Source organism: Aplidium turbinatum, chromosome 10, assembly GCF_918807975.1.
Source record: "Aplidium turbinatum chromosome 10, kaAplTurb1.1, whole genome shotgun sequence".
NCBI lineage: Eukaryota > Metazoa > Chordata > Ascidiacea > Aplousobranchia > Polyclinidae > Aplidium > Aplidium turbinatum.
In genome coordinates, this window is record NC_137481.1 from 18,267,601 (window position 1) to 18,294,059 (window position 26,459).

The 26,459-nt window shown below is 37.5% G+C and overlaps 2 protein-coding genes and 1 pseudogene across 2 annotated transcripts; 2 read left to right on the forward strand and 1 right to left on the reverse strand.

Annotated features, from left to right (window-relative positions):
- LOC145779027 (vitamin D 25-hydroxylase-like) lies at positions 1-11,803 on the forward strand. The gene is made up of 9 exons (XM_082590609.1): positions 1-243; positions 1,314-1,459; positions 1,630-1,732; positions 1,991-2,100; positions 2,441-2,562; positions 2,914-3,029; positions 3,881-4,025; positions 6,483-6,646; positions 10,816-11,803. Exons 1-9 carry the CDS (start codon positions 1-3, stop codon positions 11,134-11,136), a joined length of 1,470 nt encoding a protein of 489 aa, XP_082446735.1. The 3' UTR covers positions 11,137-11,803.
- LOC145779189 (U6 spliceosomal RNA) lies at positions 4,845-4,938 on the reverse strand (annotated as a pseudogene).
- Positions 11,804-15,779: 3,976 nt separating the features above from the next.
- LOC145778881 (large ribosomal subunit protein eL29-like) lies at positions 15,780-26,256 on the forward strand. The gene is made up of 4 exons (XM_082590470.1): positions 15,780-15,859; positions 20,696-20,745; positions 25,261-25,325; positions 26,138-26,256. The coding sequence occupies exons 2-4, from the start codon at positions 20,709-20,711 to the stop codon at positions 26,240-26,242; spliced, it is 207 nt and encodes a 68-aa protein (XP_082446596.1). The 5' UTR covers positions 15,780-15,859; positions 20,696-20,708; the 3' UTR covers positions 26,243-26,256.
- Positions 26,257-26,459: the final 203 nt, after the last annotated feature.

Consider the following 26,459-nt stretch of genomic DNA (forward strand, 5'->3'; position numbering starts at 1 on the left):
ATGGAGTTATTGCTTTTTATCATCGGAATCATAACTCTGGTTTACTTGTGCTACTGGTATCGTCGACCAAGCAATATGCCTCCTGGTCCGAGAGGACTTCCAGTAGTCGGGTTTATACCGTTTTTGGGAAGTCGTCCAGAATGCACTGCGTTTGAGCAAAGCAAAAAGTATGGACCTGTGATATCCATAAGGGTGGGAGGAGAAGAATGGGTGTTCTTAAATGATCACTCTTCTATCCAACAGGTGAAAAGTAACTTAATATAACTATAATTTTTAAATTCTTAGTAGGCCTATGCTTGAACTGCACACCGATGCTAGGCCTAGTGCATTTGAATGCCTGTTAAACTTGATAGGCTACTACTAATGCGGAAACAAACTACTATAGGCTTTTGAATGGTGTTGTAGGCTACACTGAACCAAAATGAAACACAAAATTTGTAATCAGAGGTTTGCTTGGCAGTGGCACCTGGCCTGTAGCCTACCTGACAATGGCCCCTAAGACAGTAGAAGCCAAGTTCACTGATGTGCCCAATTCATTTCTTAAGTCGCACAATTCTATCCAACTTCTTATTGAGCTAATCGAAAGTATGTAGATAATATAACTCTAATTTTCTCAATATCACCCAGGAGTTAGAGTACCGTATTTCATAACTTAATCTACTGGGATAATATAAAAACACCAATAAACATGATCTCAGTTGGTTAAGGGCCAAGTTTATAAAGAAAGAAATCACAAAATCAAGCGGTGCTGGTACGGTGTGTTCTTCAAGGACATGTTTGGTTGGTTAGCTTTGAATCTTTATCCTCGGACTGCAAAGCTTTTGATTAGTTATTCCTGGTAGTTTCGTATAAGCTTACTTGTAGAAACTTTTGACGCAAGGCAGGTTACCGAGATTGACAGAGTGAAGTTTCCAATTGTTGAAATGTTGTTTCTGGGGAATCACTCCATTTACTAGGTTCCGCTTAAGGGAAAGGAGTCCTGAAAGCTGAAATGCGTTGCTCAAGCGCACACCCAGAGAATCGAACCAGCGCTGTGTGATTTGTGAATGGAATAACTCACAAATAGCCTACGCGTCATCGGCAATCGGAAACTTCATTGTGAAAATCTCGGTGACCAGGTCGTTCCTGATTCAAAGCCTCTACAAGTATACGAAACTACGACATTAAGCTTGCAAAGAAGCTTTCTTAGTTCGAGGATAAAGTTCCCACTATCAATCAAACAAAACGTTCTGTGTTTATATTATGTCCATTGTCCACATGGTGAATCAAAACTTGTTGTAACTATTTAACCGCTTAAATTCTATTGAATGCAGGCGCTTGCTAAACAAGAAAGAATGTTTTCTGGAAGGCCTTCCTTTCCCTTTTTTAATTCTATATCAAGAGCCAAAGGGATTTCATTTGTCGACTACGGCAATGGATGGAACTCCCAGCGAAAATTTGGAATGACTACTCTGCGTAGGTGAGTGAACTTCTACCACTCTTTGAATTTTTAGATGCAATGCATTGCACATAACCTATAATAATAATCAATGCATATAAATTATATGCACAACTGCACATTTAAGTAGGCTAGGTTTGTCTTCAGTTTAAAGTACATTAGGCATCAATTGTTTTGTATTGTTTTTCCAGACTTGGAGCTGGAGGAAAGAGCACAGAACATAAGTGCGTGGAAGAGTTGTCTTACTTAAATGATGCTATTCGTAGCCAAAATGGAAAACCATTTGATATTTCTGTAAGTTAAATATGTAAAGGGTAAGTTATTCCATGGATGTGTTTTATATACATAGGCTACCTGTAATTAACCTTAATTAAAGTTACACAATTTTGAATGGCTACAGCAGTGGGCTACAAAGGCAACTGTGCTATCTTACTGTGTAAGAAATGCAAGTTGAAGTAATATAAATTAATTGTTTTCAACCGATAGGCTATTACAAATAGATTGGGGCCTATACTTACTTACAAGATATTCACTCACAATGAGACGTTTCAGATCGCTTTACACAAGGCCGTTGCTAACAATGTCTGCAACATCCTGCTTGGGAAACGATTCGAGTACGACGATCCAGAATATATCGAGATTCTACGCATTGTGGTCCACACGTACGCTTACTTGAGGCGTTTCTGATAATTGATTGAAGGTTCTAGTTACAGTTGGTAACCAACAAGGCTTGATTATTGTTTTATGTCTGTTTTTATCAACAAAACCACGGGAATAGGCCTGCCTAAATTGTCTGTGAGTTGTCTCATTTCACTTTCGGTGTTGGTTGCGTTTGTATAATTTTCTATTCTAAAGTTTTACATTTATTAAGTAAGTGCTGATATAGAATAGTTTTAATTTTACGATTCTAAACAGTAATTTTGTATTTAATGAATAATCTCACTCGCAAGATGTCAAACTCAACCTTTTGTTACACACTTATGAAGTTATTTTTGCAAAAAGATTCGATGACCCTGTCTTCACTGCTGTGAGTAGGTTACTACTCTTGTTGCCACAATTTATTCCTCTTCCGCCCTTCTCTTTTGTTCATAAAAAGTTTATGAAAGACGCAGACTTTGTGTTTGGTAAGTTAATAATTTATTGCCAGTCTTTCAACTACGGTATGCAATTGAAAAAAAAATGTAATTTTTTTAGAATACACCAGTAGGCTTCAATACCCTTCGTTTGTTGTCTAGCCTTTTTTACAAAACCACAGCATAAAAAGCCGTTCATTTATGAACTTTCCTGTTAGAAACATTTGCTTGAGTTTTATGTGTTGTGATTTCATAAAAAAGACAAAAATAAACTATAGCTTAGTTATGTCAATTAGATCTTCATCATTATTTTTCAGCTTGTTAGGCTTCATCAGAAACATTTTTATTTGGCCGATATTCTTTAAGGTAGGCTATTGTTTTAAGTCTATTTCTCCTTTAAAGATTGGCTAATTGGAATCATAGACGAACACGAAAAAACGTTTGACGCAAGAAATTTGAGAGACTTCATGGATTACTTCATATTGGAAATGAGAAAAGATAAAGATTCCCTATTTACGGTAACAAGCAATTTGATGTTAATACCACTACCACTAAAATTCTGGTAGCACCGTAACATTACCAAAGTAGGCTAAACAATAGTGTTGATAAGGGTGTTCTGGGGTACTTTTTGGCTTTGGCCCGGTATAATTTTAGAGGCCCTTAACTTTTCCAAGGGATTCGGAAAATTAAAGAAACCATCGGGTATTTTTAGATATAGTGCTTTTTTTAGAAATGCCTTGATTTGGGTCCCAAGGGTCTCATTAGTACCAGGCCTAAATTATTCTCTTAACGGCCCTAAGGCTGAATATTGCTAAGCAAATAGGCGATACCAAAGAGTTATAGCAAAAGAGCGTAGGTTATACTTAGGAGACTGGAAACATGCACTTCAAACTATTTCACAAGTATTTCTTTATTTTCTGATTTGCACATATTCTGACCTCAAACAATCAATGCTTTGTTTGAAGACATTGACCTACTGTAGATTGTAGGTAGGCCTACATTTTATAGACTGTTGTATAGGGTTGGCAAGGCCGTGGAGAAGATATTTTGGGTCAGGTACCAACCAATGAGATCCTGATATAGGCCCCTAATCAAAGCGTAGCCTACAGTACATAAGAAAAATGCACTAACTTATTCAAAGAATACGCTTTGGTTTCTTCATGCTGACGGGCCCTTTGAAGAGGTGTTGGGTCTCTAATATTATCCCGGATCCGAGTCCAAAAGTTCTCAAACTGTGTTTTCATTGTAGGACTGATTGTAGTCTACTTTATGCTACTTATCACGATTAACGGACTAGCCTAACGACGACAGAGGCTTTGCAATTCAAAAGGATAAAAATAAGTAGCCTAATTACCGCACTAATTTACAGAAGCTACAACTTGCTGAATACATTCGTGACGCTTTTGCTGCCGGCTCGGGTACAACTGCAGGTGTTCTTTATTGGGCTTTACTGTGCTTTCTTCATTATCCAGATTCACAGAACAAAATTCGAAAGGAAATAGTTGAAAACATTGGTAAAAGTTCTTAACTGTCAATACTGAGAAAATGTATAAGCTACTGAGTCTTTTGCGACGATAAATAGCGTATGTTGATGTTGAGCACAGCCTATGCTAGCTTTACTATTGCAACCACGACTGTGAAGTCGAAGAGATTGTGGCATGTCCGGAGTCGGAGTCGGCCAGTTACAAACCGAGGAGCCGGGTTGTATATTTTTGCCCGATCCAAAGCCTTGATTACAACAGTCGGTTAATGCCGTCTTTGTGTGCGAAGAAACGGCAAAATCAAACACTATAGTCCAGGGGTCACCAAATGGCGGCCCGCGGGCCGCATGCGGCCCGCCACGGTGTATCGCTGCGGCCCGCGGAAGATATCAGCGTACAAGTATAACCAAAAATACTTTTCTTGAGGAGTGAAAGAGCACGAAGGCAAAAAATACTTTCCAAGAAGCATATTTTCGCTTTGCATACGATTCCACCGACCGACCAATCAGATTATAGTTCTAAGTGGGGGTTGCTTAAAGTTATTCCAATGCGATGTCCAGCCACACTGTCCCAGTGGTTGATCAAAACGTATGTTTTCGAATTTCGAAATTGTCTGTGAGCATAGGGTTGTTTATTTTAAGTTTGCAAATGTCATGTAAACACTAGTGTGCGTTTCACCATTATTGTGCTTCACGAGCAGTATTCCCTTTATGCAAGTTTTTGTTGGCAAAGTAGGTCGGTGTGCCAACTCAATTTATAATAAATTGGCAAAATATTATATATAAATTTAGAGAATTTTTCTGATTGTATTATGAAAATATTTAGCTTAGTACTGCAAAATGTTTTTTTTTAAGAAATATGGAACGCTTCACGGTTTTGGCTGTCATACTTGCGTGCTAATCTTCTCTGTATCGTTCCAATTTTAGTATATGTTCTGCCAAAGAAAGTACTTCCAAATGGTGTTAATCAACAATTCTTGCCATGCTGATAAGCACCGCAAGAGTTGTCAATAATAAAAGAAAGACGGTTTTATAGACTCTCACAAAAAGGATGAAAAACCAACTCATTGCTTTTTTAGAGGGAAGACTGTTCATGAATTACGATTTTTCGGTGAGTTCCACAAGCGTTCGTTTCATGGTACCTGGTTTCTTTTTCCCTGTTATTGGAGCCTATTTTTCGCTGATATGTTTGCAGGTCACTACTGTTGCCTGTATTGCGATGTGTCAAACATTTCCCTGTTTACTGAAACTGTTAATTGCAATATATCTTTTGCGAAGCGAAGTAACAACACCACTCTTGCTTGGCGATGAATATTCTGATGAAACCGCTCGCCTCGCTATAAGTGCACAAAAGAAGTGGCCTCGTTTATTGGGCATTATTAAAAAAGTCAAAAGTGTTGTAAAAGGAGCTTGGCCTGGCAGTAGCGTTGTTCGATTAATTTTGTTGCTGCGGTATTCTAACATAAATGTGAACAACATGTAACGCTGGATACTGGGTACGAAATGCGTTCTTTTCTAGCATAAGAATCAACCTACCTAACATTTTATTAGTGCGGCCCGCCACAGCTCTCCTTAGTGCCAAAGTGGCCCGCATGCAAAAAAGGTTGGTGACCCCTGCTATAGTCTATAGTTCTCTTCTCGTGACTTGAGCTTAACCTGTTTAAGTGCGTAGGTCACAACTATTGTCGTTCGACCCAGCCGCTCTCATTGTGCGCAACACGACTAAAATCGTTTTTACTGTCGTAGCCTTTCATGAAACATTTAATTTTGCGTCATGCTCTTCGCTTTTGTCTGGACGGCGCTATGAAGAAACAGAGGAACGGTCTAATCGACACTATGTCGTAGTAATGAGATTAGGCTACATCAAAAAGCAATAGTCCAACAGTGACTTTTCCGGAATAGTCAAGACGAAAAATTGAAGCAAAAGCTACCAAACAAAATTAAAGAAAAGTTTACTGCGTTGCGGACTGAGGAATGAGGACTTCCTAACATTCTAAAAAGTAGTAGCCTATGGGTCGAATGAGATCCAAGTCTCCAAATTAAATACGCACAGTAGGCTAACGCAATTAGCGAGAGATTAATCCGCACTTGATGGGCTAAATAGCGCAATTCAAAGACAGCCTTGCTTTCAGCGTTACATAGAAAATGAAATAACTTACAGACAACAACATTTCAACAAACGGAAACTTCCATCTGTCATTTTCGGTGACTGAGTCTGAATAAACAATTCAAAGGCTCTGGTACAAGCATACGAAACTACAAGCAGTAAGCTTTTAATGAGGCTTTCTCAGTTCTAAGAGAAAAATTCCCACAATCAACAAGACTAAAGAAATTTTTTGCTATTCTATTTAGTTTTAATGAAAAAATTGTCCTTCTGTGGTCTGATTTATATCCAATATCACAGTGTAAATCGCCTTACAAACGACTCATTGCTAATTTCTGCTTTGATCCCACAATCAGTGAAACAAGTGACTTTCACTTTTTTGCTCAGGATTGTCTGGGACACTTACCATAGAAAAAATTGCAAGAATGTCTTACACCAATGCCTTTATTCAAGAGTTGTACCGATATCGCACAACGTCGCCTTTGGCAGTGGTTCATAAAGCCACAGAAAAGACTCAATTAAACGGATATTCGATTCCAAAGGGAACAAAAGTAAGTTGCATTTGTACAATGCATAGGCTAAAGTATTAACCTTTTCATTCATGAATTTTTTTAAGCGAGGGATATATATTTTTCTTGCCGAAATGTTAGACTTACTGCATAAAAAATAATCTTTCGTCACGATGACGTCATAATGTATTTACAAAATGTTGTTCATGAACATTGAACAACTTCATGAAGAAAGATTGAACAAACTGAAGAAAGATTGAACATGAAGAAAGATTGAAGAAAGATTGAACAAACATGATTGAACAAAAGATTGAACAAACATGAAGAAAGATTGAACAAACATTGAACAACTTCATTGAACAACTTCATGAAATACTTGCTTTACACTTAACAACTGCAAAGGTTTTGTCAAAAAAACAGCTAACTGGTAACCTTTCAACTGTCTTTTCAAACAAGTATTCTTTAAACATGTTCTACATAACACTTGCAAACTGTCTGGTGTAGCTGAGTGTACCAGCTGCACTACAAAACATTCTGCAATTTTAAAAAGAACCGCATGTTTAACGCGGTACCAACTACCGCCCTTCTAGTGTCATAAAAATCAGCAATCGCTCTGAGCCTTCGTAATCGTATCCTCTTCTTTAGATATTCCTGATATGTATCTGTTTGTTTATGTTGATGTAAATATATATGTTATTGATTAATTTATGACCCCAGTCGTGGGTGCCAATGCAGCTTGTAGCCTACAGATGTTTTATTTTATTTGTAATCGACTGACCACATTACTGTATTATCGTAATTTTCTTCCTTGGGTAGTCATAGCTAAATGAGAAAAGGTTACAAAGGCTAGTTTCCTTTAATGCTGTAACTTACTAAACAAAAACGTGATTGACATAAGTTATGACCACTGAACCGTAACATGGTAGTGCCACAGACTCTATCAATGGGCGTGGATATTAATATAAAAATGTCACAATGCATCATTTTAATGTTTGTTCTTCGATAAAATTTAAATGCCCCCCCCCCCCCCCCAGAAAATAATTGCTGGTTGCGGGCCTGTCTGTTAGCATTCACTCTCCAGTCAGTTAACCAAGCGAAAGGCCCGCGTCTTGAGATGATGACACCAAAAACTGGCTGCTCTCTATTAGCGTTCCAGGAAAGTTCGGGAACATCGTGAACATGGAATGGTATAAGGATAAACATTCAACATCCAGAACCTCTAAGCAGGGATATCTAGAGAAGGGGATATGAAGGCTCGCAGCGATTGCCTTATTCTCATGACACTACCAGGGCGGTAGTTTGTAGTGCTTTAAACATGTGTTTTTTTTTTAAATCGTAGAAAGTTTTGTAGTGCAGCTGGTACAATGAGCTACAGAAGACAGTTAGCAAATGTTACGTAGAGCATATTTAAAGAATAGGCTAGGCTACTTGTTTACAAAGACAGTTGAAAAGTTACCTGTCAGCTGTTTTTTTTAACAGAGCCTTTGCAGTAGGCTAGATGTAAAGCAAGTATATGGGTAGTTGAATTAACAAGCAACCATGAGCATGCTGTGAATATCCAGGCCTGATGCTAATAACGCAATGCAAGTTATCATAACAAGATTTATTAAACTACTATCGGTGCCAATTGTCATTTTAAGATAAACACAGATTATTTACGATAAACAAAAGCCCTTCTATTGTCAGACGTAATAAAAGCCTTCGTATCCCCTTCTTTAGATAACCCTGCCTCTAAGTCTAACAATTGTCGGCAGCAGTGGCCGAGTCGGCAGCAGTGGCCGAGTGGTTAGCGCGTTGGGCTCGCAGTCGAGAGCCTGCATGTTCGACTCCAGCCACCCGCACTTGCTGTTGTTTCTCTGGGCAAGAAACTTTACGATAATTGCCTCTACCCAGTGATCGATTTCAAGTAATGGGTAGTACCAAATTTAAGTCACAAATAGAGTCACAAACAACCGGAAACAGACATTGCAGTCGGCTGCAGCGTGGGTCAGGTGTACGTCGGAAGGCGTAGACCGATGCATAGCGCTCAAGTCCGCTTTCCCACAATGCAGGATAAAGATAATAAAACAAAACAAACAAACAAAAAGATAGATTACTGTTTGAATAGTTTCTACCTTCTTATTTTTTCTACAACTGCCAGAATTTGCTATCAGATTTTGGATGCTTCAGATAAAGAATGAGCAGTGCCGTTCTTAGGGTATTTCGGGCCCTGTGCGGAATATGCTTTGCCGGCCCCAATGACAATGATCCAATTCAATAGCGTAGCTAGGTATTTTGAAAAGGGAGGGGGGTGGTTTGACGGTCGGCGGGCGTTGCCTGATGGTGTGTTCGCCGAAAGCGACACCCAGCGGCGGGGTATCTGGGGGGACTTCCCCCAGAAAATTTTGAACAATTACTTTGAATTTGGGGCATTCTGAGAGCATGTTCAACAAAAATTTGGGTATGAACACTACTGTAAAATGGTGCTGTCCGCTGTCAACAAAATCGATATTCAACCTATTTCGTCCCCTGAAAAGATCAAGAGAAATTTTGAACTGTTTGCGGCAACTCCGATCAGCGACTTCGGCTCTGTTGTTTTTTTCTCTCGATCTTTTCAGGGTATGAAATGTTCAGGGGACGAAATAGGTTGTGTCTCTATGTTTTCTTGTTGCTAATTCTTTTGTTGAATTTTTCCATTGGAAATGACAAAAATTACTGCATTTTCTGAGTACATTGCGAGCCCACTAATTTGCGGGCCCTGTGCGATCGCACGGTTTGCACACCCCAAAGACCGGCACTGAAATGAGGTTGAAGTAATCACTAATCATCCAAAGAAACCTCATAACCGATTTATTTTGGAAATCTAAAAATCAGACTAAATACTTAACTTCCTCTTGCTCTCAAATTGGATGATACGTGGGGAGGTTGATTTTATTTTGAAATCGTACAAAATCCACTGACATCACATTTAGCTGTAACTTTGAGTCATTAATGCAGTGACAATTTTTCAATCTTTCCACTCAATCCATTAAAAATTGCTTGGTTCTAGGTTTTAAAACCGAATATCTGTTGATTTGTTTGACAAGTAGACCAACTTCTCTAACGGATATCATAAACTTGTTTACCAAGTAGAAGTGAACGCTGATAAAAATAACCTTGGTTGCTGCATCTGCTATGTTCACCAAAAACAAAAGAACACTTTCTTCTGGAACATAACTGATGTTTATAACTTTGTCATCTTCCATCCTCTTCCTAGTCTGATCCACTCCACACTCCAGTATACAGTATACATTGCTGTACTTAACTCTGTAATATTTGGAGATCCTCTATACCTCACCAGTCACCACTGAGTAATATGCGTGGAGAATTTTAGTTCATCGCTTTTTCTGATGTTTAAATGTGAATGTTATGATTTCTAGTATTCATCCTTACATTCACCATTCTCTATTTCTCGCAATGTTCATCATTTACTTGGGCTATCTAAACAAGCTGACTGATTCAGAAAATATGCATCACAAAAATGTAAACTACGTAGACCAAGCTTTTTGTACCAACCGGAAGTGAATAAATTAGGGATGGGAAGAAATATGTAACTTATAAGTTATTACAGTGAGTATTTATTAAGGATCAAATCCATAAAGATGTTAGACAAAGAAAATGATAAATAATCAAATTCAAAAGGACATTCTTAGCGTCAAAATTCGAGGAATGCTTTTATAAGTCAAACAAACTCTATCAACAACCAACGGAAAATGAAATGGCCTAGTTAGCCTACAGCTCACAATAAAAGCAAAATGCATTGGCTCTATTTGATAAAATCAGAAATTTTGTTATCTCTTTGTTCATGATGTTATTCCTGAACAACGCAACAAAACTGAAGGTGGGATTTAATTGGAAGTCACTAAATAAAATAAATTATTACAGTTTCTTTCAATTGTGCTTTTAGGTCTATTACTTGTGTAGGCTACATTTTTTCCAAATTCTAATTTTTTTTTGCCTAAATAACAACGTCTCAAAGTTTCGTAGTTGCGTAATTTTTACGTCATTTTACTTTCTGTTGTTCTAAACAACATAATGTAGCAAAGAGTTAAGTAAATATCACTTAATCTGAAAGTCCCACAGAATGCAAATAATAAACTTCTAACGTTATAAACTTATAACCTATTGGCTTCCTTCCAGGGCATCAGTGTCGGCTACAATTTTATTGTTTGTTTTTTTTTCAAAAAATTTAGGTATTTCCAAACTTATGGGCAGTTCACAACGAGAATGGATTTTGGAAAGATCCTCATCTTTTCTTTCCTGAACGTTTTTTAGACGAAGCTGGAAATTTTCTTCCATCTAATCACGTGATTCCATTTTCAATGGGATTACGTAACTGTTTGGGAGAGCAACTGGCCAGAATGGAAATCTCTATAACTTTAATCGGAATGCTACAAAAGTTTGAATTTGTTCCTGACTCAGCAAATGACAAGTTACCAGATATAGAAAGAGGTTTTAGTAATGGCATAGCATTTGTTCCAACCAAATATAAATTAGTTGCACAAGAGGTTTAGTCAAATGTCTTAAGATGCCATTTTTAACCCTTTTAAACCCCTGGTGGGTTATTGTACAATGTAGGCATACATCTACTTTGCCTATTAGCGGCGTTAAGTAAAGAATTGTGCCAAATAGTCTACTCTACAGTGAACATAGGCTACAGCTACAACTGTCCAAATGACCTCATCTGTGTTGTAAATTGTGTTGCTTTGACTGAAGTTATTGATAAAGAATTCGACACTAAAATCCACGAGGCTTTGCTAATAAAATCATAGGCTACAATCCTCGCCTCAATACACAGTTGTTTGCCTCAGGCCCTTCTTATTTACTCAACGTCTTTTCTTGATGCGTCATATGATGCGTCTTTGCCTCGCGTAATTTAAGCGCCATGTGATGTGCCTTTCTCCTATGCTCTGCCGTTTCATTTTGCATTTCGTTTTTGAATTCAGTGTTTAGATCAGTTATTCATTTTCATTGTACAGTAGATATGATAAGGAGTTATTTTTTTGTTACTTCATAAGGGCTAACGTGTGTATGGCCGAAAACGTTTGTAGCTTATAGTTTATGTTCAATTTTAATGGATTATGTTAAATGCCCTGTGTTTGCTTGGTTGTAGGTATGTCTGTGGTTGAAGAAAGTGACCTCTTTACCAAAATTGTATTATTAATAAAGAACAAAACACCACTTGTTTTGTGAACGTAGGCCTACACCAGCTTGTCATGGGTTGATTTTCTTTTTTTGTTCTCTTTGATTTGCCGTTGCAGAAGCTGCACCTAGCTTTAAATCTTTCCCTAGCCTCAGCAACTTAAAGTTAAGTATCCTAAGCCCTCTTATAGGGAACAAAGAGTAGGTCTACAACTTTTCTTTCAGAATGAGCAAAAAAAACCTACTAGGCCTACTTGCCTTTACCTTTTATTTTTATGTGACCTTAATTATTTGATAGCCAATTCAGGTGTTGATTAATTTTCAACGGAGTTCTATCTGACTGATCATTTCGTTGACTGGAAGTTAAAATTTTGGATTTAAAAGTTAGCACAACTCTTCCAGCTGTTTTAAAAAATTGGTGGCTTAATGTAGTTGAGTGAGCGATATTTTACTTCTAAGTATCGCCTTATTTAAAATACCCAAAGTTATTAAATTCCTTACCTAACCATAAATGTAGGCTAACTGCTGAATTGTAACACAGGGTCTATTCTTTTTTTACCCAAGGTTTACGATGTTCTCGAACAACACTATAGAAGGCTATGAAAGAGTAGCCAATAGCCTATTTTGTTTCACCACCCAGCAGTGGCGTACCGTGACCACTTTGACAGGGTGTTCAGTGACGTCAAAGCAACAGCGGGGGGTCTGGGGGGCCTCCCCCAGAAAATTTTTAAAATTACCACTGAATTTGGTGCGTTCTGAGAGCATTTTCAGCACAAATTCTGAACATGAACAGAACTGACAAAAATAATGTTGTCGGAATGGAGAAGAATACAAAATAGATATTTATTTGACAGCGCATTGAATGAAAGACTTAATAATATCAAACATTAAGTTGCATTTCTAAAGTCACATACTTCAGTTCACTTTTTATTTCCGACCATCAAAACGAACAATATTACTTGCCATAACACAGCAGGAGTCTGAAAAAACGCGAAAGTTAAAGCGTGCTCGATCGAGATGGAAATGATTTACTTCATGCAAGGATTAGGCACGGTCGCAACACCTTGAGAAATGTACAAGCGAATTAAAAACAAACAGGTGAAAGTTAAAACAAAAAACAATAGCAAAACAACTCGATAATACACAAGAAAAGAAAGTCGATTGCTATGTTGGTCGGCTGTACAAGGTGTGCAGATCAGCGAGTGCACAGCCTGGCTGACCTAAAACCATTGCTGTTTTCGCTGCCTTGTGACGTCATTTTTCTTAATTGTTTATTTTAAATAGCACTCGCAAAGGTGTCAGTGCACACCCAGCTTAAAGGTAATGACCGAAAAAAATTAAAGGCAATGACCTCAAACGTTGGAGTATTAAAATTAAAAGGAGAAGAGTTTTGCAATTGAAAAGAAAGCAATCAGCATGCAGCAAGATGTTAGAATATCATGAAAGTAAAGAACATCGACAACCGATGGAAATTTTCTTTTTTTCTGGATTTCTTGGGGTGTGCAGTGCACACCTTGAACACCCTGAATATACGCCACTGCCATCCAGTGCCGGCCTTAAGGTATTTCGGGCCCTGTGCGGAATATGCTTTGCGGGCCCCAATGACAATGATCCAATTCAGTAGCGTTAGCTAGGTATTTTGAAAGGAGAGGGGGAGTTCGACGGCGGCGGGCGTTGCCTGACAGCGTGTTCGCCGAAAGCGACACCCAGCGGCGGTGTCTGGGGGGCCTCCCCCAGAAAATTTTGAAAAATTACTTTGAATTTGGTGCATTCTCATAGCATGTTCAACAAAAATACCGGTACTTGCTTATGAATCGAATTGAATTTTTTCCATTGGAAATGACAAAAATGACTGCATTTTCTGATAGGAACAGTAGGCTACACTACAATCGCTAATTATCTGAGTAAATTGCGATCCCCCTAATTTGCGGACCCTGTGCAATCGCACGAATTGCACACCCCAAAGACCGGCACTTCACCACCCAACCACGCAGACCTTCCACTTGGTTAGGTGGCCTGAAGGGAGTGCAATCGTTGATGATTTGGTCTCGGTCTAGTTTTCAGCACCACATTTATAAGAAGAGGAAGGTGCCATCCCGTTGATGCATGATTGATCTAGAATTCTATGTTAATGTAACAAGATTGAGTAAGCTCAGCTAACGAGGAAATTTTGCAAATACTAAGAAAACTGCATGTTATTCCCCTTTTTTGGAGAAGTGGCCTAGGTTAACTTAAAGGTCCGTTCGTGGAACAGACTACATAAAGTAGCCTACTGTTCTACTGGTTAGAACATCGTTTATGACGTCCGTACAAAGTTAGAAGACTTAGCTACACGGAGTCTTGGAAAATCACGAACCTGCTTTATCAATCGTGGGGAAATAGGTGGAGACCAGGCCTAGATCGAACCTATACAACCTTATTTTGCAACACTCTATGTCGTGGCCGAGTGGTAGACTACTGTAGGCTACTGTGTAACTTAGATAGTTGCTCTTGCACGACGCTTCTAAAGTAGGCTAGTCCGTTTTGCAACTATCGAGAGCATGCGACTGTATTATAGGCAATGTCAATTAAAAACATTCTAAAAGGTTGTTACAAAGATTAACCTTTTTTACCTTTGGCCAAGTTCACACCAACATCAAACAACAGCGCATAGCTTACTAGTGGCATTTTAAAGTTCATTCTAGGAATGCAATTTAGTAGCCTAACCCAGTTGTTGGTAAAAAAAAATTAAAAGAAAATTATGGAATTTTGTTTTTAGAGGCAATGGAATATCGGGACCACCCACTTTAGGCTACTGATTTTTCTTGCGATATGTAGGCTACAGCTGGATGGCCACTGCAAAATTTAAAATTGGAAGAATTGCTAATGGTTTTCTGTGCTTTTACGTAAATTCATCCTTATCAAAATAATGATAGGCTATGCTATATTTTGCTTAAATTCAGGTAGACCTACTAAAACATTGGCAAAATCTTATTGCAGCAGTGTAAGGTTACTTATTGTTACGAGTGGAAGGTGAAATCTACCGATGCATTATCATGACTTGAATAGTATAAAATAAATGTGATTGGTTATCACGTTGGTTGGTTAGTTGGTTTTGCATCTTTATCCTCGGACTGAAAAAGCCTTTAATAGGTTATTTCTGGTAACTTCGCATACTTGTGGAGGCTCTTGACGCAGGGCCGGTTATCGAGATGGACAGAGTGATGTTTCCGATTGTTGAATTGTTGCTGCCGGGGAATTATTTCCAGAGCAGTCCTTAAAATGCGTTGCTCAAGCGCACTCCCCGAAAGCCGAACCAGCGCCGCTTGATTTTGAAGCTTCTTTGGTCACAAAGTCACGCGCTTCCGCTAACTAACAGAGCTATCGGGGCGGTGACTGAGCTATCACGTTTTTCCATACATTTAGTTTGGAAATACACACTTTGTAAACACGTGGACAGGTCACACCTACGCTGAAATTGGGTAGCCTATACGACTTATACAGCGGTCGACCTCATGTTATCGTAAAACCAAATTTTGTCATAACACTATGACCGTCCAGCTGTCCTCTTTCTTTTTAAGTAAGCAATCCCCTACTTCTACCATCCCTAATTTTTATATGCAGCAAAGGTTACAGCTATCTATGTTTGCTGTGAACTTGGTTTTATTCTCTCAATCAATCATCAATTAAGCCTTTAAATAGCAGGAGCATGCTTCGATAAACTATAAAGAAAAAACGCCTCATAAAAAGCTTATTTTAATTGGAATCAGACAGAGTTTTATACACATTTATAAAAATAAAAAAATTAAAAACAAAGGCATATATCCCCCGTATACAGACATTTTAAATGCATAAAAATCATCAAATGCAGTGCTATTTGCTCAACACAACTTTTTGTTACATTGCATTTAAAACTTTCTTTTTAAATGACTTATTTTTAAAATCTTGACAATATGGAAAAACTTTTGATTCAAACACAATTTTCACCTTAATTTTAAAGAAAAAAAAGGCAAGTGTTTCAATCGTTGTGAAATTATTTTATAATGTGTGGATCAAAAAGCAAGACTTTCTTTTCCATACAGCAAAGTTTTGGTTGTGGTTACAAGATTGTGAAAGGTAATGTTTTTGCAAATGCAGGGTTATGCAAACTTGTGAGGAAAAAATCGGAAACTGATTAGCATGTCTATATATAATGATTTTTGTTTGACAAAATTCAAATCATTACAGCAAATCAAAGCACTGATGTTTTTAATAGTTAGCCTATTGTGATATCCATTTGCTGACTACATTAAGACCTATGGTGTTGCCAGGCTCTTTTCCAAGAATTGTCCATAAGTCAGACAGAATTACACATACCAGTACTGTAAGAGGGCTGAATTACCTGTAAGTTATGTCAATTTACCTATAAGCATGGTTGAATTACTAGGTAATTTGACATAATTTATACGGTAGGTGGCCTATTTATGAATAATTTGATGCTACTTGTGAGCAATTTAACATAACTCATTAACATAAACTTACCCCACTTCATGATTCACACCCTCAGGTCGCGCTGAGTTGTTGCCCAAACTAGCATGGGCCATGGACTAGGCCACCATTTTAAAACTGCTCTTCTTTTATCCAAAATTTGTTGCACCTAAACCGGGTGCAACCTAATTCTTACCATAAGTTCGTACCTTGAAAAGATCAAAAGAAAAAATTTAAAAAAGCCGTAGTCGCTGATCGCAGTTTCCGCAAACATTTTAAAAGGGCTAGGGTACGGTATCTGAGTATCGGTATCCGCAAACAAACAAACTGAAAAAATCAAGAGAAAAAAATTGAACATCGCTGATCGCAGTTTCCGCAAACATTTTAAAATTTCTGGTATTGATCCTAAAAGTTTGCCAAAGTCGCTGATTGCAGTTTCTGCAAACATTTTAAAAAGGTTAGGGTTGATCAGAGTTTCCGCAAAGGGCAACACTAAAAGGCGGAAATGCGGAAGCGCAGAAATAAGCCGGTCGTGAAATGGCGTATTGTCCGCAGACGTAGCGATTTAATGCCGATGTAAAAAATGCGGAAATATGATCTTGGCGTCCAGTGGCTATTTGACCGGCGCCGGTTTTTGAATCTGAAACACTATTTGACCGGTCATGACGTCACTATACAGTCACTTTTTTTCTTTTTCTTTTTTAAAGCAAAAGACGAGAAGCGCGCATATATATAAGGCAGTGGCTATTTGACCGGCTCCGGTCTTTGAATCTGAAACACTATTTGACCGGTCATGACGTCACTACATAAGCACTTTTTTCTCTTTCAAAGCAAAAGACGAGAAGCGCCGACATAAGTTTTAAATTCAACACGTTGTTTTCAACTGAATCCGTGGCGCATACGTAACGTCTCGGACTGCCATTCTAGAGGGAATGAGTTCGGTTCTATCCGGAAGCGTTTTTTTTTTTTTTAACTAAATTTTTGAAAGTGGAAAGTTGTCTTGAAGGGTTGGTTGAGATGATGATTTGAAACTTGACTGATTGTTGTGCGACAATGAGACTGGATTTAATTTTTAACTTCGGACTTCAGCGAAACGTAATCTTACAGCCTATTAGAAGGTGTGATTTTTTCAGAGAAATTGTGCTAAGAAATGAAAGGAATTGGTTAAAAATAAAGACTAGAAAAAACTTTTTTAATTCGTTTTGAAACTTTTTTATTCACTTGTTGATTCATTCATATCAGTTTGTATCCTTTTGTAGTTAAAAAAAAAAAAAAAAAAAGAACGCTTCCGGATAGTATCGAACTCATTCCCTCTAAAATGGCAGCCCGAGAGGTTACGTATGCGCCACGGACTCAGTTGAAGAAAACTTGTTGCATTTAAAACTTAACGCGCTTATCGTCTTTTGCTTTGAAAGAGAAAAAGTGCTTATGTAGTGACGTCATGACCGGTCAAATAGTGTTTCAGATTCAAAGACCGGAGCCGGTCAAATAGCCACTGCCTATATATAAGTTCTAAATCCAACCATCTCATTCAACTCATTACGTGGCGCGTGCGATACGTCGCTGGCTCCGACTCTAGAGGGACTGAGTTCGATACTACCCGGAAGCGATCCTTTTTTTATTTATTTTTTTTTTAACTAAATTTTGACACGAAGTGCATTTTTGTACTCAGCTTTTAATTATTTTTTATGTCTTTTCAAATGTGAGTAATAAAGTTAGAGTTTTTTTAATTTGCTGGAATTTGAGAATTTCTCTGGGTAATTTTCCAATTGTGGCCATGCTAACTACTGATACGGTATATAGCCTACTACATAATTTTTCAATTCAGGCACGTTTTAAACCTTTCAAGGTTTTGCCACCTTTTCCCGTTCATTAACGTGCTGGTAGGTCTATATCGATTTTTGTAGTTAGTACCTTTTTCATCCCGGACGCGTTAATGACGAAAAATAAAATGTTTGATTGATGTGACCATGTTTGCCGAACGAAGCATTACATTTTTGCTCTCAACAAGTTAGTTATATACAATGCTTCTTTTAAAAAAATGGTAATGGTATGTAAATGTAATGCAACTCAAATTAAAAATTGACTACAAAAATGCACTTCGGGTCAAAATTTAGTTAAAAAAAAGAAGAAAGAACGCTTCCGGGTAGTATCGAACTCAGTCCCTCTAGAATAGGAGCCGGCGACGTATCCCACGCGCCACGTAATGAGTTGAATGAAACGGTTGGATTTAGAACTTATATGCACGCTTCTCGTCTTTTGCTTTGGAAGAGAAAAAGAAAAAAGTGACTGTATAATGACGTAATGACGGTCAAATAGTGTTTCAGATTCAAAGACCGGCGCCGGTCGAATAGCCACTGCCTATTGTTTAACATAGCGATAACTTCATCATGAAAGAATGAAATGTTGCAACATGGGTAAAAGGCGGAAATGCGATTTTTAACAACAACTCACCACTGAACCTACTTTTATGTTGAAATATCATTGAAAGATATTGTTTAGAAGCAATTGTGAGGTCATTAAATACTTTGACTGTTTTAATTCCACAGTTATTGTAGAGTAAATTTCGAAAATTGAAAGGAATTTATTTAAAGGCAGTGGCTATTTGACCGGCTCCGGTCTTTGAATCTGAAACACTATTTGACCGGTCATGACGTCACTGCATAAGCGCTTTTTTCTTTTTCTCTTTCAAAGCAAAAGACGAGAAGCGCCGACATAAGTTCTAAATTCAACACGTATTCTTCAACTCAGTCCGTGGCGCGTAGGGTTCGTCTCCGGCTGCCAATCTAGAGGGGATGAGTTTGATACTATCCGGAAGCATTCTTTTTTTCATTTTTTTTTTATCTAAATTTTGACCCGAAGCGCATTTATGTGGTCAATTTTTAATTTGAGTAGCCTACAGTCCAAGTTAGTTAATAGTTCTCAAGTATAGTTCTCAAGTTAATTATATACAATACTTCTTTTAAAAGAAACGATAATGGTAAAACCATTTTTTAAAGAAGTATTGTATATAACTAACTTGAGAGAAAAATGTAGGGTCGTTCGGCAACACACGTTCACTTATGACGATCGGAAAATTACCAAGAGAAATTCTCAAATTCCAGCAAATTAAAAAAACTCTAACATTATTACTCACATTTGAAAAGACATAAAAAATGGGCTGTAGGCTACTCAAATTAAAAATTGACCACATAAATGCGCTTCGGGTCAAAATTTAGTTAAAAAAAATATAAAAAAAAGAATGCTTCCGGATAGTATCGAACTCATCTCCTCTAGATTGGCAGCCGGAGACGTATCGCACGCGCCACGGACTGAGTTGAAGAATACGTGTTGAAGTTAGAACTTATATCGGCGCTTCTCGTCTGTTGCTTTGAAAGAGAAAAAGAAAAAAGCGCTTATGTAGTGACGTCATGACCGGTCAAATAGTGTTTCAGATTCAAAGACCGGAGCCGGTCAAATAGCCACCGCCTTATTTAAACAGGAAAAAGGCGGAAATGCGATTTTTAACAACAACTCACCACCAAACATTCTTTTATGTTGAAATATCATTGAAAGATATTGTTTAGAAGCAATTGTGAGGTCGTTAAATACTTTGACTGTTTTAATTCCACAGTTATTGGAGTAAATTTCGAAATTTAATGGAATTTATTGAAATAGGAAAAAGGTGGAAATGCGATTTTTAGCCACAACTCAATACCGAACATTTTCTTATGTTGAAATATCATTGAAAGATATTATTTAGAAGCAATTGTGAGATCATTAAATACTATGACTGTTTTAATTCTAAAGTTATTTCGGCTTTTTCGCATTTCCGCCTTTTAGTGTTGCCCTTCCGCAAACATTTAAAAGGGTTAAGGTTTAGGGCCAGAGTGTTTCCGCAAACAAACAAACTGAAAAGATCGAGAGAAAAAAGTAGAACAAAATCGAAGTCGCTGATTGCAGTTTCCGCAAACATTTTAAAATTTCTGGTAATGATCCTAAGAGGTTGCCGAAGTTGCTGATGCAGTTTCCGCAAACATTTTAAAAGGGTTAGGGTCGATCGGAGTTTCCGCAAACATTTTAAAATTTCTTTAAATGATCCTAAGAGTTTTTGTTTGTTTGCGAAAAATTTTAAAATGTTTGCGGAAACTGTGATCAGCAACTTTGCCTTTTTTAATTCTTTCTCTCGATCTTTTTAAGGTACGAACTGACGGTATGAACTGACGGTACGAATTGTTCATGGTACGAATTACGTTGCATCCACCTAAACCAATGCAGTTACAAATGCAACAGACAGTCAGAAGCAGCAAAAGACTTGCCATGATTAGCAACTGCTCTCATTATCAAGTCTTTTTCTAAAAAATGGCACCTTTCTTATTGCTGGTAACTAACCAATGTCCTTTTAAACATTGTGCAGACTTGCTTCTTATAAGAAAGATATCAAAACCATTGCAAATATATTGCATAAAATTTTCCAATTGTTAAATCAATATTCTTTTGTTCCAGATAACAGTAAATCATGGCAAAGTCCAAAAATCACACCAATCACAATCAAAGTAAGTTGTTTCAAATTGTTTTCATTTCTGCATAGACTGTTTTCTATTACTAGTTTTCGAAAAATAAATTGAAACAAACTTTGTGTTGTAATGCCTAGTTGTTGTTTGTGACCATTTTTTCAATGACATCTAAAAATTGTATATGTTAACTTGGTACTCTATTTTTTACTACAAAAATATTTTCATACTCTTAAGTGTGTAATAATTTGGTGATATTGTGCGTATTACAAGACTTAGAAAATTACAATAGTGCATTTTGTGGTTGCTGTTTTAATTCCGAAATGCATCCAAACACCAGTCATTTTGGTAGAATAATTCTGTGCAATTCCCTAAATAATCCATAAAAAATGCATGGTAGATAATCCGACAAAACGCATACCCTGATAAAAGCATTTCTTGTTGCGTATGCAATTATTTTTTATGTTTTGTATAAAAAATGGAGTTTTTCTAAAAATGTAATTTGAAAACCAAAAAACAAGTGCAGTATTGTTCCAGTTGATTGAAACTGGGATGTTTTTGCTATGTTTCCTGATACACCTAACAATCCTAGCATCTAATTCAAACAAAATGTTCTGGGGAAGTTTTAGCCACAGTGGTTTTGGATCACTGTTTTCAGTGGAAGGAATGATGAATTCTGAACGATATATCGATGTTATCACAAAAATAGTGGGAGCAAGTCTTTTAGGCGCCGGTCAAATAGGCGCGCACACTGTGGCATCTGGATATTTAGGTGCAGAGCACTGTGGCGCCCGTTCATGTAGATGCTATTCGTAGTAAAGTCTGCAGATTGTATAAGCTTGGCAGGTAGGGCAATGCTTTTCACACAAAATGTTATTACGCGTGCATTTATATGTTAGAGCTTCCGTTTATTTGTTGTTAGTTATGGTTTCAGTGAGTGAAGCTGCTTTATCTGGCAATGCTTTTCACACAAAATGTTGTATTGAACAGAAAAATATGTCATGGCTTTGGTGAGTGAAGCTGCTTAAACCAGCAATGCTTTTCACACAAAATGTTGTATTGAACAGAAAAATATGTCATGGCTTTGGTGAGTGAAGCTGCTTAAACTGGCAATGCTTTTCACACAAAATCTTATATTGAACAGAAAAATATATTGTTTTTTTAATGGGCAAATTCGGCATTTGTTTGTTGTTAGTCTAGGTTTGCATTGGCGAAAGCTTTATCAATAAATTATTCAAGTTTCCGAACATGACTGAGTGCACTTTTAGTTATATAAGTCAAATAATAACTACACTAAACATCAGTAAAAAATATAGCGTAGCCTATATTCAAGCGGGTGGTAGGCTTGAGTGAAGAGTAACTTAGTTTTCCATTAAAACCCCGACTAGGTTTTGTCAAAGCTGAGCTGATACAATCTGCAAACTTTACTAGGAATAGCACCTAAATGAACGGGCGCCACAGTGCTCCGCACCTAAATATCCAGACGCCACAGTGTGTGCGCCTATTTGACCAGCGCCTAATAGGCGTGGATCCAAAATAGTTATCCCAGACCTGCAAAGAGCATTTCCAGAAGGTGGAAGCATTTTTCAGCAGGACCTTGCACCATGCCATTCTTCTAAAAAATACACTAACTTTTTGAAGAAAAACAAGATTACCATGTTAGATTAGCCCGACAATTCTCTGGATTTAAATCCTATCGAAAATTTGTGGGGCATAATTAAAGCCCAATTACGCAAGAAGGACTGCACCACCAGGAAGCTCATGAAGGCCATCATTCAGATGTGTTTTCCGGACCCAAAAGATGCAGAAAACTGCAAAAACTAATCGAATCCATGAAAACAGTGTTCGTGCAATATTGAAAGAAGGTGGAGGCCACATTAGGTATTAAACTATACACATCTGTTAAATTAACGCAATAAAACAATTACAGTAGAATTTGCCAATAACGGCTTCGTTTATAACGTCAATTCGCCTATAACGCCACATTTCGCTCGGTCCCGGTAGAATAAATGTCTTCTCTTTATTTTGCTACGTCGTTCGCAGCAGGGACTTTAATTAACTGAATTAACTTTTTTCCCGCGTGAAAAACTATCACGTGCCAAAAGCAGCTCCACAGCTGACCTTTAAACAACTCAAAGCAACAGTTGTACGTGCAGTACTGTATAATATAAACTAGCAGCCGCAGTGTTACACAGTACAGTTGTCGAAAGAGATCTCGTTATATACTACTGTATATAACGAGCCGTATTGCGCAAATTACCTGTACCTTTCGCTGTAGGTTTTTTTTTTAAACAATTTCTTTGTTTACTGTATTTTCTGCGTGACTTTTGTCAGTTTGGTGGTACACAGTAAACCTGACTGGATTATACACCTCTTTCTTTAATCAAAAGACAGTTTTGGAATAGTTTGCGGTAGTTCGTCTATAACGTCAATTTGGCTATAACATCAGTTTTTGCAATCCCCTACAGGTGCCGTTATAGGCGAATTCTACTGTATATACAAAATTTCAGCCTGTTTTTTTTTTTTTGACAGTTTCAATTAATTCGAACAATACTACAACATAGTTATTAGTTAACATAATTGTTTATAATTGCACAATATCTACAAATTTGTAAAGTACAGTAGACTCAATTGCGTCAATGATTGTAAATACGTACATGGAGGCTGTAAGAAACTTTGTAAAAAATGTTTTTATTTAATGAAAAGAGTCTAGCTGTGTTATTTCCTTTCAATTACACACAAGATTAAACTTTAACACTATGTCTGCATGCCTGAGCTTTGTCACAAATGGTTTTACATTACGAATGAACATTTGTTGTGCACCAATGACATGATATGCTCTTCTGGTGTACACTAACCTAAACTATCACAAGGAGTATCAGACTTGGCTGACATCTTACTGGAGCTAGATCAGACAATTACTACCTGTATAGCTTGGCCGAATACAAACCATGTTGCTGTAAAATGCCTGTATAACATGCAGACCCCGTGTGGCTCATAAAATCTTTTTATGAGGCCATAAGATTATTCAAGTTCATTTTCAATTTAAATGCTTAACAATTTTTGGCTTATTCAATTTTATATACGGTAAGTACGAATTAACTTTTTAAATACAATGAGATAGTGTGGTATATTCCTTGAGCGATTACTTTTATTGCAATTAGTTTTAATTTTTTCCTTTCCAAATGATGTCTGATATTCACTTCATAGAAACGTTTATATGCCTCATGCAAAATATGTTTGTTTTTCTTGTTGCTACCCTTGCACTATTTTGAGTTGCAGGGCAGCTGTAAAACAACCAAACATGCAAAATTTTATTTTGAAACTAGAAATAGGAATTTAAATGTCATCAATCAACAAGACACTTAAATAAGGGCAGAGAGGAAGATTAACCATTATGAGTTATGAAGAGTCAAATTCTACACACACCACTGCACTGTTTACCATCAACATCAAACCATTTCAAACACACTAAACAAGGACTTGATAATAGTTGTTAGAAAGAAAAGATATTTTTTGACTGTGTAATTGTGTATAACACTCTGATGTTGCTGTTGCAAGTGTGACGATGCTATAGGCCAGGCGTCGGCAACCACCGGTGAAGTGATGATTGTTACCAGGCCACGCAAAACCAAGGCAAAATTGCAAAAAATTTTATCAACCTGACTGGTGATACAATATAAATTTTATTTTTAATAGTTAGTAAACGTCTGCTGCGAAAAAAATCAAACTGCAAAAACAAGAATTTGATAAAGTTTCCTTCAAATACAGCAAAACTACGGAGTAGCCTACAAGGCAAAATTACAAAATAGGTTGGGCATAACAAACACACTGCAGGGTTATTTAGTCAACTACCAAAATCCCAAGATGAGAGCAGCATATTGCTGCAAAACAAGCCCAAGACTGTCAGCGTTACGTTTACTGAATGAGTGGTAATATGTGTGCATGCACTAAACATGTGTTTTATTGATGGCCTGTCTGCAAAATAATGCCTGCCTCGAACCGGGCCGTAGTGCGAAAAAGGTTGCCGACCACTGCTATAGGCTACTAGTGTTGTGTGGTTTTCAACTCAACAGATGTGCTGTTTCTATCTGGCTGAGGCGATTTTGTACAGGCTTAGTTTTCATGATTGCACCATCCTGACGTTTTTTCAGTGTTGTGCTATCGAAGAGCAGAAATAGGCATCTAGCGGTTATAAACTTAAAAGCAAAACTACCTTTTGTTTTTCATTAATTGAAACTATTTTTTAAAATAAATAATAGCCTACCTGGCTAATTCAATTAAGTTGTTGCAAAATAGTTCTACCCTCGTAAAAAGGCATAAATAATGTCTGGGGATTTCTGTATCAAGAAAGGTTTGAAATATGGCTTTGTATTCAATTCATAATGTATTGTAATAGTCGACCTTGATGTTTCGGGATGAAGATCAGGCTTCTTTGAAACAAAACGGAGAATGTATCAGTAGCTTAAACTTTGTTCTGATATCACCCATAACTATTACCTCACTTATGACGTAATATTTGCACTGACCACAATTTTGAATTTTTTTGTTTTACAGATCGCAAATATCACCGAAATGGCATCAAGAAGCCTAGAAAGCAACGTTTTCCGTCTTTAAAGGGGGTATGTATTCGTGTCTGAATTCCATTGAATGCAAAAACTGGCACTCTGCACTTAGCCTATTTGTGCTGCAGTTACACCAACATTCTGACCAGGTCATTTCAACAATATGCTTCCCTGGTACAACTTTTTAAATCACTCTACCGAGATATCGCTTGTTCATACTACGGTTACGTCGACTTGGTTTTGAATTGTACAGAGTTTTCCAAATCATTTACTCAAAAAAATATTTTCCAAAGTTTCATGAATTTGAGAAAGAATCGGCAAAAACAAACGTACCGGTAACGACAATCGGCAGCCGACAATCGGCAGCCGTGGCCGAGTGGTTAGCGCGTTGGGCTCGCAGTCGAGAGCCTGCATGTTCGACTCCAGCCACCCGCACTTGCTGTTGTTTCTCTGGGCAAGAAACTTAACGATAATTGCCTCTACCTAGTGATCGATTTCGAGTAATGGGTAGTACCAAATTTAAGTCATAAGTAAAGTAGACAACCGGAAAACAGACATTGCCGTCGGCTGCAGCGTGGGTCAGGTGTATGTCGGAAGGCGTACACCGATGCATAGCGCTCAAGTCCGCTTTCCCGCAATGCAGGATAAAGATAAACAAACAAACAATAGATGTGAAGTTTGCTTATTCACAAACACAGCAAATGTGGCATAAAGTGTTTATCAATATTACATTAAGAATAAAGACTTTTTTGCGTTACGTGTTAGATATTTTTATTGAGTTAAAGAGTTTGTTCTGCATTCGTTTTAGTTTACTAGAGTGTACTGTAAAAATATCTGTCTTTTTGCTAAAGTTTTTTTTATATGTTCAGGTGGATATGAAGTTTCTGAGAAACATGCGTTTTGCAAAGAAGCACAACAAAAAGCGACAAAATCCCCCCAAGAAGACAATTGCAGATCGAGTGGCAAAGAAATAAAATGTTGATCTAAAGTGTGGATTTGTTTTTACTTTGTCGATGACTAGGCTACCTACGTTGCAAGGCAGTGAGACGGCGGTTCCCTTTTACCTTGTTGGCACCGTCTTAAAATCACCAACCAGTTCTCGCACCCTCTCCTAAAATGGCTGAAGATTAACAGTTGCCTACAATTCCGAAAGTAGATTAAAAAGCCCGATAAACAAACATGGCCCTTAAC

What these genes read in the sequence shown, in the direction of transcription:
- LOC145778881 (XM_082590470.1), top strand. Translation starts at nt 20,709, where the DNA reads ATGGCAAAGTCCAAAAATCACACCAATCACAATCAAA. An exon ending in TCACACCAATCACAATCAAA is followed by an intron (nt 20,746 to 25,260) that starts GTAAGTTGTTTC and finishes TTTGTTTTACAG; the next exon opens with ATCGCAAATATCACCGAAAT. An exon ending in GTTTTCCGTCTTTAAAGGGG is followed by an intron (nt 25,326 to 26,137) that starts GTATGTATTCGT and finishes TTATATGTTCAG; the next exon opens with GTGGATATGAAGTTTCTGAG.
- LOC145779027 (XM_082590609.1), top strand. Translation starts at nt 1, where the DNA reads ATGGAGTTATTGCTTTTTATCATCGGAATCATAACTCTGGTTTACTTG. An exon ending in ATCACTCTTCTATCCAACAG is followed by an intron (nt 244 to 1,313) that starts GTGAAAAGTAAC and finishes TATTGAATGCAG; the next exon opens with GCGCTTGCTAAACAAGAAAG. An exon ending in GGAAATAGTTGAAAACATTG is followed by an intron (nt 4,026 to 6,482) that starts GTAAAAGTTCTT and finishes TTTTTTGCTCAG; the next exon opens with GATTGTCTGGGACACTTACC.